The sequence below is a fragment of the Alternaria dauci genome, chromosome 1, assembly GCF_042100115.1.
Source record: "Alternaria dauci strain A2016 chromosome 1, whole genome shotgun sequence".
Taxonomy (NCBI): domain Eukaryota; kingdom Fungi; phylum Ascomycota; class Dothideomycetes; order Pleosporales; family Pleosporaceae; genus Alternaria; species Alternaria dauci.
Window position 1 is genome coordinate 2,576,590 of NC_091272.1, and position 11,888 is coordinate 2,588,477.

Sequence of the window (11,888 nt, forward strand, 5' to 3'; positions counted from 1 at the left end):
TACAGATTTTGACACCAGTTTTCTGTTACCTTGTGATTGATGTTTGTGTTACTCAAGTTGGTGATGAAATTGCACTGCATGGGTTCGCATGTGAATAAGATGGGGCACAGGGCTTGCCGAGGTCCGCTATGCGGATCATGGGCGCAGCATCCAGGGATCACCGTCATCTGGCTAGCTTCCCCAGACTCTCTGATGACAATAACATCCCCTCAAACTATGGTCCCGAGACATACAACCGAAGTCGCCCAGTATGTCGTCGTCTGGCGCATCGCAGCCCACGCCGCCCAGTAAAGCACAAAGCGTCGATCCGATATTGCGCAATGCGCTCCGCTACACCATCTCGGCAAAGGAGTATCAATTGCTGCACCAGTACCTCCTTTCGCGCACACCGGTTGTGAAGAAGCGCACTATAACTCCTAAGCGGTATAACGCCATTGTTAAGGGCCCGGATGACTACAACGTAGCGGCCTTCCGCGCTGCACTGCGGTTGGGCGTCGTGACCTTTTCAGGCCTGAAGGCTTGGGAAGTGATTAGCACGAGGCTCCTTTCGCGGGGACCAGCGAAAAGGTACGTCAGCTCTCGCTTTGTAACTGAACAAGTCGCGTTGATGCAGTGGCAGGAACCAACCCAGGACATCGGTCTTGAAATCACCCAACGTGCGCCTTAGCAGCTCCCTCGCCCTCATACTCCTATTCCACCGCCTCCTGCGTCGCTTCTTCCTGCGCATCCGTGAAATCCTACTCAGCAATGAAGGCAAGTCATTCCGGCGACGGAACCCGCGCATATCCCGCTCCTTGACATCGAGGTTTGCACCGGCCATAGGATCCAGCTTGGCGGGTTTCTTCCTTGCAGTGTATCCCGGAGACCAACTGCGCGTAACCATTGCGATATATATCATGACAAGGGCGCTGGAATTTGGCTACAATTACCTGGAGGAGCTGGGATACCTCAAGAACAAGCCAACTTGGCTCGGCTCCTGGATGATAATGCCGGTAGCATGCGGACAACTACTGCACGCATTCGTCTTTGACCGCGACTGTTTCCCTTCGGGTTTCGGCAATCCCATATTGAAGAACTCGCCAGAGTACATACAGAAACGACCGCAAAACTACCCAAGTACGGCACCATGGCCAGGCACTTTCGACATCGTGGACAGCCTAGCAGAGATCTCGCGGCAACGCTGGCCACCTTTCGTATCGCCCATCCTCTTTCCCAATGCAGAAACGCTACCGAAACGCCTGTCGTTCATCTCTCCAATAACTTCTCCTGCGCATCCAGCCATCAAGTCCTTGTCGTGTGCCTTACTCCACCCGCAAGACCCGTCCTGCCTGCGAACCTACGTCCAGTATTGGATCCAAGCCTTTCCCAAAATCGCCCGTTTTTTCACTCTCTTCTTCGCAGCTATGAGTATCACAAAGTACAAAGCTTTCCTCTCCTCGCCCATCGCCTCACTAAACAATCTCGCCAAACGCATACTGCGCATGTCGCTCTTCCTCTCTGGCGCTATAGGAACGAGCTGGGGCTCAATTTGCCTCTTCCAGAACATACTGCCCCGCACTTTCCTCTCCACGCAACGCTGGTTCCTCGGTGGCTTCCTCGGTGGTTTGTGGGGATTCTTGGAGAGGAAAGGTGGAAGGGGTAATTTCCTGTATACGGCCAGAATGTCGATTGACTCGCTGTGGAAAGTGGGAGTCAAGAGACGATGGTGGAAGGGCGTGAAGAATGGAGATGTACTGCTTTTCGTTGTGAGTTTGGCGACTGTCAATGCTTTGTATGAGGTGTCGCCACGAGCGGTTAACAGTGGTGTTGCGAGAAAGGGACTAGGTGTATTGAGGGGTGAGGGCTGGGTTGACAGAGCAGTGGTGCCGGCTGAAGGCGAGGGCAACGAAGGTGCTGATAAGGAGGAGTAATGATATCCAGTTGTTTTTGTGCAAACACTTTTAGATACTGAACATGTTGATGGTGCATTATGAATCTTCAGGTAAATATGCAATGTGTTTGAATTAGCAGAAAAGTAAAGACTGACATGACGAATACGCTCAAAAAAGAATGGACAATCTTGAGTGGGGTATAACAAGGCATCTGAAGCCAGACAAACACACAGAGTCGCTCCTGCCATTACATCCTCCACCACTACCTCCCCCTGCTCATAGTAGTATCACACATTCACATCAAGCCAGGTTCATACTCTCGGCGCACTCGGCCAACTCTGCCCTCTCACCACCATAACTCTTCGGTACATCTTTGCCCAGCTCGGCAGCAAGCTGATTTCCATAGCTCAGCACAACAAACTTCTTGCTCGTCTCCTTGGCCACAACCAACTTGATCGCGTTGAACAGCCAACCCATAACCACAGGCACGTTGACGAAGAACTTTCTGCTTAGAGTTTCGGGGTAGTGGCGTCCTAGTATCTCAATGGTCTTGTTGGTTGCCGTCTTGACAAGGGGGTCGCGGCGCAGAAAAGAGACTTGAAGGTAGTCATGGATCTGGAATCCCTGGTATGGGTCTGGGCCTTCTCCGAAGTTGGGGATAGGCGTCGTAGCGGCGGCGAGGTTGAGTGCTTGGACGGACTTTTCCATTAGGCCGACACGCCAGCGGAGGAAGCTGCAAGGTTTCTGTTAGAATGGTTCCGCTTGTGGCATTTGGAGCAAGAAAGTACATACCCATCTAGGTCACCAAATGTAGCCTTGTTGTCCTTGACAGCTCCATAGATGTTGAAAGTAACAACATCCTTCTTGTTGGGACTCCCTGGTACGCCCTCGACCTCCAGGACATATCCTAGCCCATGGAACTTGCTCTTCTGGAATGTCTCCCCTGCCGCCTTGGTGGGATCAAATTCCTTTCTCCACTTGAGCGTGCCAAGTAGCTGTGACTTTGCCTTCTCCAGATCGTTTTGGTTGGCTCGGAGGAACTTTTGTAGTATGAGCTTGGTATGGAAGGGCTTCGATTTGCTGAGCTCTATGCCGTAGACCTCTCCATGTTGAGCTTCGGTGACGAGGGCCTCGAAAGCGTCATAGAACTTGGTGAGTGGGTGATCGGGCGCCGTCTCTGGCCAGAAGGGACCTTGAGTGGGCGCTACGGCGTCGGCTTCGGGTTCTTTCTGTTCCACAGGTTTAGCGTCGCTGGGTGCAGTTTCGGGCGCTGTGGCATTGGCTTGAGGAGTATCGTCTGCTTTCTTGTCTTCTTCTTTCTTCTCGCCGACGGAGAGGTCGGCTACTGCTGCAGTGGCGTTGTCGATAGCTTCTCCTCCATCCTCCTTGTCGGTAGGCGCGGCCACCAGATTAGGCTCAGGCTGTTTCTCCAGACCTGCTCCACTAAAGAGACCGGCCCCTTCGGTAGGTGCCGTGCTCGCGTCCTCGGGCTTCGCTGCCATCTTTCTATGCTTCGCAAACGGGTGTGAGTGCTGGATGGGCGGCCAAACGTTGTGTCTGGAGATTTGTTTCAGATATGCGGAGGCCGATCCCTAAACACCGCAACCGCGATGCGCGTCCTCACGTGTCTGAAATCAACATGTGACTGTACATCGACTAACTGCACACATCGCTCAAGATTCATGGCCAAGATGACTTGGATAAATCCATGTACGGGATTTGTTCGACACGCAAGCGGCGTGATGTTCACGCCATGTTTGATCAAAGGTCTGTCTATAGCATAGACTGTATGCAATATTTAGCCAGGACAAGTTCTCCGCAGCAGCGTCATCTAGGTGTACATTTATTACTATCACATCTCTATTTGAACAGATTCTGCGCATATGCAATGGGTGCTAGAGATCCAATGTACTTTTGCGAACAGTAAAGATTCAGTAGTAGTGCACACATTTTCATTATAGATCATCAACTACGTAACCGTTGTGTATTTCCAGACGAACATTTGTTGAACGTACTTCGTCTCTTGCTGTACACACTTCGCACAATTCCGTCGAGAAATGGCGACGGTTGGTCACAAAGGAAGAATGGATAACGGCGGTGTACGATACGAACGTCATCTGCAAATTGACAGTTAGCATGTTGTTAATCGTCAATTTAAACAAATAATGCAGTTGAAAAGAGCAATCAGTCGAAAGATGAAAAGTCTCGAATGTTTTTTTCAATCAGTGAGGCGGACCCCGTCTGAGTTAGCATGAATTGGTGTTCATCATAGCATGGGAAAGAAGTGAAAGTAGGTGATGTACCTTTCTACTGCGGAGCTGGAAGCTGGATGGTGTGATGTTTCATTGCTGTGTTTACCTAGAGCGATGTCAGTAACAGTCCAGATGAATGACGTTTTGACTAGAGCTCAAGTATGAGAAGAAATTCAGGTAATCGAACTAGTTTATTCCCCACGAAGTGGTCGGTATTTGATAATACATTTGTTGCTCATCATCTAAGGATGGGTATGGGGGGGCGCGAGGGAAGTGGTCTAACCTTTTGGGTCCTGTCGCAGCCCACGAAGCCCTTGCCATCTCGACAGCGCCACGATGATGTCTGCTATCGCTTGTAACCGACGAACGTAGAGGATGTGCGAAAGGCATAAGGCTTCGTGGGGCTACGAGCCGACATGAGCGGCAGCGCTGCGCATTGCGCATCATGGGCGCGCAGCCATGTTGCGGCAGACAACAGTGAAACCCTTTATGATATGTTAGCGTTTGTCCTAACAGAGCTTGCAGTAACAAATCGGTAGATGTTGCGAAAGATCAGTATTCTCGTTTGGCTTGAGTGGTCGGATCACCATAGAGTGTATGATAGGGGCGACACAAGTGTTCATCATGATAGCAACGGTAAACAGGGAGAGGAAGGGTGTGATGACTTACCAAAAGTTGGGCGCGTTGTTGGAGTGAGAAGGGAAACAGCGAGCTCAAGTTTTGTATGGGAACTTTTCGCGGCGGTGTTTCGTTTCGCCGAGCGGGTCGTGGTCCAAGCTTTCATCCATGCCGCTCTCTCGCTCGTGGACGCGCTCCACCGTTGTTCCTCGGTCGGCACGTACGCGCTTTCTTTCTATCTCAACCCACCACGACGATCCTCCATTTTCACACGCCTCCAACATGGTCACCTCAACATCGGCATCTTTCGAGGACTTTGTCAAGCAGACACGGGAAAAGAAGAAGAACGAAGCCCTTGCGCAGCAGTTCTTAGGCGGAGGAAACCGAGGACGAAAGGCAAACGCATCAGGCGCTGGCGCTGGCGCTGGCGCTGCCGGACGGTCGCGCGTCGAATCCGAGAAGCCTTCGTTGCTCAGTCGGATAAACGGGGGTGCCGGCGTCCAGAAGCGATCAGCGAGCGCAAAACCAGCTGGCAGCATCGAGGGAAAATGGCAGCACGATCTACATAAGCTGAACAATCCCCGCGGCGCTGCCAGCAACAGGAACAACCTCGCTCGGACAGCTTCAGCACCGCAGGTTGAGCGCAATACTAGGACGTTCAGCAAATTTGCTCCTGTCATCAGTCAAGGTCCAGCAGGCTTTAGCATTCGAGGCGTCGCGACTGGAGGCCCGTGTACCGTCATCGCAAGCAACTTTGCACCTGGAACCACAGCTGCGGACATCGAAGCGGTCATGAGCCCGATTGGCGGGGAGACGCTGGGATGCAGACTCTTGTCCTCCAGCCCGACCGTCATGGTGGAACTACAGTTTGCGAGCAGAGAAGGGGCCGAGAATGTTATTGCAACATTCAACAATCAGAAGGTCAGTGATCTAGCATGCATATGGCCGGGCTAGACTAACCAGATCAACAGGCTGACGGTAGACTACTTTACGTCTACATGAAGGATGTTCCTGCGAGCATCCATGTAGCGCAACCCCGAGCACCGCCCGCTCGCCTGACACAATCCGTCGATGACATGCAGCTCGACACCAGCGCGGGCGCACAAGCCGGTAGCTACCAAGATGGAAGGTTTGGCTTTGGCGATGCTGGTCGCAGAGAACCACCACGCGGTCCCCGCCGACGTTACTAGAGCTTCAGCATCAGCGCGCATCTTCTTCGATTTCCCCTGTACGATACCCTTTCACCAACGACAGCGATGAGCAGACTTCACTCAGTGGGGGCTCAAAATCAACGACATGCAGATGAGCCGTGTAGTATTGGCTTTTGTTTCGGAGACATAAGCAAGGAGTTGGCTTACATAGACATTGTATGCTCTTACGACTTCCTAGCAAAGAATATGGTATCTAGAATACATCTTTAATTACTGATGGATATCATCTCTCTCCTTCCCATATTCCTGTCTGTTTTCGCACCGGGAGAACTACTTGCTAGTCCAACCTGCAATAGCAGCATCGACCTCGTTCCTGTACCTTTGTTGTCCCTCACATAGCTCCAGGAATACCTTGTATTTGGCGTCCAACAACTTCTTGACCGTCTTGTCAGCTAATGGCTTCACTGTTTTTCCAGGCTTGCTCAGTCTGTCCATGATGTCCCAAAGCGGTTCACTGTTTCCGTCCTTGTCGGTGCTCGCCGCCTTTGCGCCCAGCATAGCCGCGCCGTGCACCACAGCTGCATGCACATATCGTGGGATGAGAACGGGCATGTCGCATGCCGTCGCCATGAGCTGCATGAGCAGGCCGTTCTGGCACTGGGAACCAGACATGAAAATCGAGGAAATAACGTGGCCGGAAGCATTCATTGCAGACACAATCTGGTGTGTTTGCAGAGCTATAAACTCCATGGTTGCGTAGTAGTATAGCGCCAGACTATCGAGACTCTTGTCCGAGCTTAGGCCGATCACACAGCCCTTCATGTTAGGGTCGGCGACGGGCGAGCGGTTACCGAAGAGATCACCGTAGAAGAAGAAGTGGCGGCCAAGCCAGGCGATGTGTGGGGCATTCTCTTTGTCTGCCATCTCGCGAAGGTGTTCGTTGAGGTAGTCGTAGATGTTGGTGTTGTACGTTTCTGCGACAGACACGGCTTCATTGAAAGCTGGATGTGTCTCGATTACATGCTTGAGCAGTTCACCCGTTGCACTTTGTCCTCCTTCTGCCATCCAGTAGTCTGGTAGTAGGACGTCTCGATATGGGCCCCAGACACCATCGACGAAGACGGGGTTGCGGGACATAGCAAGGTGACAGGTCGATGTTCCGGCAACGGCCGCGAGACGCGTGAAAGCTTGTGAGACGTCGTTCTTCGGCTGGTCCATGTCGAGAGTATCTTCGTCGAGCTTGACTTTGGCACCCACGGTACCGATCCAGCCAGCGTAGGCATCGATGACTCCACTGCCGACTGCAATGCCAGGCTGTAGACCCATCTCCTGTGCAGCCTTTTCGCTGAGTGTTCCGACAAGTTCACCAGCAGTGAGGTAGCGTCCATTCTACATGCATGTTAGCTGGTACCGTCAGGTGCTAATAGCGAAGGACAAACCACTTTATCAACACCTCCCATGCGCTTGAAGTTGTCTTCGCATAGGTCTTCAAGTCCGATTTCTTTAAGAAAGTCTTCCTGCCAGCCCTTTACACTCCCATCGACTCCGACTGGTACAAAGCCCTGCTTGCAGACTACACTGCAGTAGCTTCTGCTTTCACTGCCAGTAGCCAAATGTGTGAGCGCATCAGTCAAGTCGTAGAACTTGCAGCGGTCGAATAGCTCCTTGGGCATGTTGTTCTTCAGCCACAGCACCTTTGGAATCTCCATCTCGATAGACATCTTGCCTCCAACGTAGCGGAGCAGATTGTGTCCGGTAGCGTTGATCTTGTTGGTTTCCTCCACGGGTCGGTGGTCGAGCCACAGGATGACATTACGATCGTTAGCATCTTTGTTATCGAAGTTTGGCCCGGTGACCGTGACAGGCTCATCCGTGTCGTCTCTGAAAACTGCGAGCGAGCAGGTGGCGTCGAAGCCGATACCGCGGATGGTGCTCTGGTCGATGTTGTGCTGATCCATTGCCCGGCGAACCGAAGAGCAAATGCATCGCCAGATGTCTGTTGTGGATTGTTCCTGCTTCACTTAGTTTTTGGTCACACCAGCTGTCACGTGTGAATCAAGTACATAGTAGCCAGTCTGTGGTTGCCAGAGGCCAATGTTCTCTGATGCCAGTCCAACAATGTCTCCCTGATCATTCATGATACAGGCTCTGGCACTACCAGTACCAACATCGATACCGATGTAGTGGTCGACTTGAGGGTGAAGCTCATTGCGAGGGTCCGTCGACAGTTGACGCGACTGCTTGCGCTGGGACTGTCGGAAAGGAATTGCCATTGCTGCGTATGTTATGAGGAAGTGCCAGGAGGGCGACGTAACAGAGACGAGAAAAGCTAGCGGAGGTCTCGAGGTCGTGAGAAATAATGTTGAGGTACAACACAGCTGTCAATGCGGGATGAGCTCATAAGAGCTCTGGGGGAGCTCTAGTACAGTGGGGGTGGGGCAACAACCCCAGCGTTCTGTGCAATCGGACTACTCGTCTTCAGGGTCATCGTCGGCCTGAGTGCCGATCTGCTCGCAGACCGGACAGAGAAATGTGGGCATCGTGAGCGTCGGATCCACCTTTTGAGGCATGCCGGATGCTGTTGGGTCAGCGTTGGCTAGCAAGAACGCCACGCAAAGCAAATTCATGTCTTGGATGCTGGCTGATCATGGTCATCGGTGCGATTTCGGATCAAGCGGAGGTGCAGGATTATTTTACTCTAACACCTCAGGAGATATGGGATGAGAAGGAGGGGTCCTGAAAACGCGGCTCGCTTGAGTGAATGGCCCCGTCGGTGATACGATTCGCCGTAGAGTCGAGCTAGCCGCAGCTCTCGTAACCAACACCGTTGTGTATACAGATAGCCACCGACCGCACCAGCACGCCAAGATGCTACTGTCTAGACTCCTACTACTTCCCTTTGCAGTCGCATCGTCGGTCACCCTCTATGTCTCCTCCGTCCCAGTCTCAGCCGACAGCGCCGTAATTCCCTCCCCAATCCCGCTCGCGCAGATCGAATACGATGCAGACCAATCCGTCGGCACTCTAGCTTCCTTCACACCACCCACAGGCTCCTACTCCCCCGATCATCTTCTTCGCGTCGGCCTCACAGATCCAAAATCCGGCTCATGGCGGGGCATTGTCACGTCGGCAGCTAGCTTCTCCGACCAGTACCACAAGAAGTTCATCATCCACGTCGATGACAAAGGAGAACCTTTCCACGTCGGCTTTGGCACAAGCGCGAAGGCCAGCGGAGATGAGGTGGAGGTGGAGATAAAGAGGAAGAATGCTGGGCCGAAGCCGGTCCTGAACAAGCCCATCGTGCTCAATGCAGAGGGGAAGATTGATGGGAAAGAGCCAGAGAAGACGTTCTTGCAAAAGTGCGTAGCGCAACAATTCTCCCTCCCGGAGGCTATGCTGACTTCCATCCAGGTACTGGTGGGCTCTCGCTCTCTTCTTAGTAGTGCAATTGGTCGCAGGTGGGGGCGAGAAATAGAGCAAAGCCGATTAGGAGCCTCATTGATTCCCGGTTCAATCCTAAATGCATTCTTCATCTCCATTGTCAGTCATGGTTTCTTTGAGACTGATGTTACAGGTATGGTATTCTCAACAAGTTCAAATTAAATTCATGTAGCGGTGAGCCACAAGAGTTCTATCAAAGGTAAAAGACATGAACTATCATACACTCTGTTTCGTTTCGTCGTCTTAGCGTCCATAGTCATTTGTAGTCATGCATTCATCGTGAGTACTCTTAAGCAAGAGCTGTGCTAGCGGAAGTAGGACGAGACTGGGCAGGTGGGGGGAACACAGTCTTGGGGATTGCGACAGCTGCAGCAGCCGCAGATGTAGCCAGAGAAGACAGTGTTGGGATGGAGCCAGTCGACGTCGCATTGGCCGGGGCACGAATAGCAGGCGATGGCGTTGACTTGGGCTGGTGGACGTCCATGGGTAGAATCTCCGTCTTCAGCTCCCGCGTCTTCTTTTGCTTTGGCTCGGGAGCCTTTTCATTCTCCTGGACGTAGAACTTCCGGAGCAGCATGATTGCTTCCTCTCGGAAGATGCCGCCGGTGACTGGATAAGGCTTGTCAACGCTGGGCCTGCTGGGGTTAGTATTGATGTGTTGTATAGAAAAAGGGCACCTACTCAGAGTGAATGTTCAGCACTCCTCCAGTACCACCGAACCGCTCGTTCCAGCATCCGAAATAGACTGCTCGAATGCCGTACTGGCGCAGCATGGACGCACACATGACGCATGGCTCGACAGTGACATAGAGGTCCGTCTCGTTGAGGATGCTGATGGGGTGCTTTGACAAGATGCCGGCAATGGCGACGAACTCGGCGTGTCTGGTGCCGTTCAGAGTCCGGTTTGTCTCGTTCATGCCTCGTCCGATGACCTCGCCATCTTTGACAAAGACACAGCCGACGGGCGTCTCATCACTCTTCAGTGCAAGTTCGGCCTACAGTGATGAGTCAGCATTAGATCCAAACACGGTAATGAAGGCTTGAGATAGAGGTGAGCTGTTGTAAAGCAAAGGGCGTGATTCACCATTGCAATGGCCTCCCGCATGAAGCCTTCATGATACGCTCTCTCCTCCGGATCCATGGCGTCTGGTACGTGAATCGCTTCGTTGTCTTGGCACTGTTCTGTATCCACCTGAGAAGGATTCGCAGATTTCGAAGCCGGAGTTTGCTGTGCACGTAGATAGTAGAGCGTCATGCCAAGAGCGGCAGACGCAAGCACGAGAGCCTTCCATGATTCCTTCGCTTGCCAGATTGCAGTCATCCCAATGTGAGGCAGTTGCGGCCATATAGAATGTTCTGAAACCGAAGGTGCAGGTCCGAGTTCTCAGGCGCTGAGTGCTGGCCCAGGACGGTTTCGGCAGGCACTAGCGCCTAGTTTACGTGGACGTGGAAGCCGCGATCCGACCGAGGGCTAAGCTACCAAGAGAAGCACACAGCCATTGCCATCGCAACGCCAGGCATCGACACAACATTCACTCTATCCACGCCTATTCACTGCACAGCCACAATCACATTACGCAGCGCAACGTATACCAACGCGGCGCACGATATTTCAACAAAGCATATCAACCCCTGCGTGATACATCCATCGTCCAAGAGCTTCATTCAGCTTGCGCCAGCAACAAAGCTACCGGAACCGCAATCCAGACATCTGCAACACACCACCTTGTGCATCGCCCGGGACAGCTAGAGTTAGACGACAGTCGGCCGCACCGCAAATATGACGCTCGCAGAAGAGTTCAAGTCGAGGAATTTCAGTAAGACGCCTAATGCTCCAGCTGTTACTTGTTGCTGACATGGCATCTTCGCAGGCATCTATGGTCAATGGTCAGTCGCACCAGCTGCTATGCACATGTCCACTGCTTGCGGCATGCCATACTAACTCATCTCCAGGACCGGAGTGTTGTGTATAATTCTTTGCTTTGCGCTGGGCATAGCCAATATCTTCAACGCCAACTGGGTCATCGCGTTTAGCGTTGTGTGTTTGTACGTTCCCCGTGGCCTTCTCACAGCCACAAGTAGAACTAACCAACTCGCAGAGTATGCTCGTTCATAATCATCTTCATCGAAATACCGCTGCTTCTCCGCATCTGCCCGACTTCACCCAAGTTCGATACCTTTATCCGTAAATTCAGCTCCAACTACATGCGCGCCGCCATCTACGCGGGCATGAGCGCCATACAATGGGCCAGTATTGCGGCCCGGGCTACTAGCTTGATTGTTGCGGCCGTCTTCCTGCTGCTCGCAGCCGTCTTTTACGCGCTTGCTGGCTTCAAGGGCCAGCAGTTCCAGGGCAGCAAGACGCTGGGAGGACAGGGAGTCGCACAGATGATCATATAAGACGGAGGTGGAATTGGACAAAGAATCAGTTGGCATGGGCGACGAATCTGGACGAACGACACGTTGTTTACATAGAGGGCGTACGGATCGACGAAGCGATTGAAGTTTCAAGGGCCGGTTCGACGAGCTTGGCCTGTTGGGAAGCAATCATAGGG

The 11,888-nt window shown here is 52.5% G+C and overlaps 8 protein-coding genes across 8 annotated transcripts; 4 read left to right on the forward strand and 4 right to left on the reverse strand.

Annotated features, from left to right (window-relative positions):
- Positions 1–250: 250 nt before the first annotated feature.
- On the forward strand, positions 251–1,910 carry ACET3X_000790 (uncharacterized protein; the record flags this gene model as incomplete). Its single annotated transcript, XM_069448124.1, has 2 exons — positions 251–567; positions 620–1,910. 2 exons carry the CDS (start codon positions 251–253, stop codon positions 1,908–1,910), a joined length of 1,608 nt encoding a protein of 535 aa, XP_069311032.1.
- Positions 1,911–2,171: 261 nt separating this feature from the next.
- ACET3X_000791 (uncharacterized protein) lies at positions 2,172–3,373 on the reverse strand (the record flags this gene model as incomplete). The annotated part of the gene is made up of 2 exons (XM_069448125.1): positions 2,172–2,604; positions 2,664–3,373. The coding sequence occupies 2 exons, from the start codon at positions 3,371–3,373 to the stop codon at positions 2,172–2,174; spliced, it is 1,143 nt and encodes a 380-aa protein (XP_069311033.1).
- Positions 3,374–3,984: 611 nt separating this feature from the next.
- ACET3X_000792 (uncharacterized protein) lies at positions 3,985–4,907 on the reverse strand (the record flags this gene model as incomplete). Its single annotated transcript, XM_069448126.1, has 5 exons — positions 3,985–3,988; positions 4,175–4,229; positions 4,407–4,469; positions 4,540–4,608; positions 4,793–4,907. 5 exons carry the CDS (start codon positions 4,905–4,907, stop codon positions 3,985–3,987), a joined length of 306 nt encoding a protein of 101 aa, XP_069311034.1.
- A 116-nt stretch (positions 4,908–5,023) lies between these two features.
- Positions 5,024–5,931, forward strand: ACET3X_000793 (uncharacterized protein; the record flags this gene model as incomplete). The annotated part of the gene is made up of 2 exons (XM_069448127.1): positions 5,024–5,662; positions 5,713–5,931. 2 exons carry the CDS (start codon positions 5,024–5,026, stop codon positions 5,929–5,931), a joined length of 858 nt encoding a protein of 285 aa, XP_069311035.1.
- A 291-nt stretch (positions 5,932–6,222) lies between these two features.
- Positions 6,223–8,165, reverse strand: ACET3X_000794 (uncharacterized protein; the record flags this gene model as incomplete). The annotated part of the gene is made up of 3 exons (XM_069448130.1): positions 6,223–7,281; positions 7,332–7,904; positions 7,956–8,165. 3 exons carry the CDS (start codon positions 8,163–8,165, stop codon positions 6,223–6,225), a joined length of 1,842 nt encoding a protein of 613 aa, XP_069311036.1.
- A 595-nt stretch (positions 8,166–8,760) lies between these two features.
- On the forward strand, positions 8,761–9,367 carry ACET3X_000795 (uncharacterized protein; the record flags this gene model as incomplete). Its single annotated transcript, XM_069448131.1, has 2 exons — positions 8,761–9,251; positions 9,304–9,367. The coding sequence occupies 2 exons, from the start codon at positions 8,761–8,763 to the stop codon at positions 9,365–9,367; spliced, it is 555 nt and encodes a 184-aa protein (XP_069311037.1).
- Positions 9,368–9,622: 255 nt separating this feature from the next.
- ACET3X_000796 (uncharacterized protein) lies at positions 9,623–10,474 on the reverse strand (the record flags this gene model as incomplete). The annotated part of the gene is made up of 3 exons (XM_069448132.1): positions 9,623–9,968; positions 10,015–10,328; positions 10,418–10,474. 3 exons carry the CDS (start codon positions 10,472–10,474, stop codon positions 9,623–9,625), a joined length of 717 nt encoding a protein of 238 aa, XP_069311038.1.
- Positions 10,475–11,113: 639 nt separating this feature from the next.
- On the forward strand, positions 11,114–11,733 carry ACET3X_000797 (uncharacterized protein; the record flags this gene model as incomplete). Its single annotated transcript, XM_069448133.1, has 3 exons — positions 11,114–11,150; positions 11,295–11,379; positions 11,433–11,733. 3 exons carry the CDS (start codon positions 11,114–11,116, stop codon positions 11,731–11,733), a joined length of 423 nt encoding a protein of 140 aa, XP_069311039.1.
- Positions 11,734–11,888: the final 155 nt, after the last annotated feature.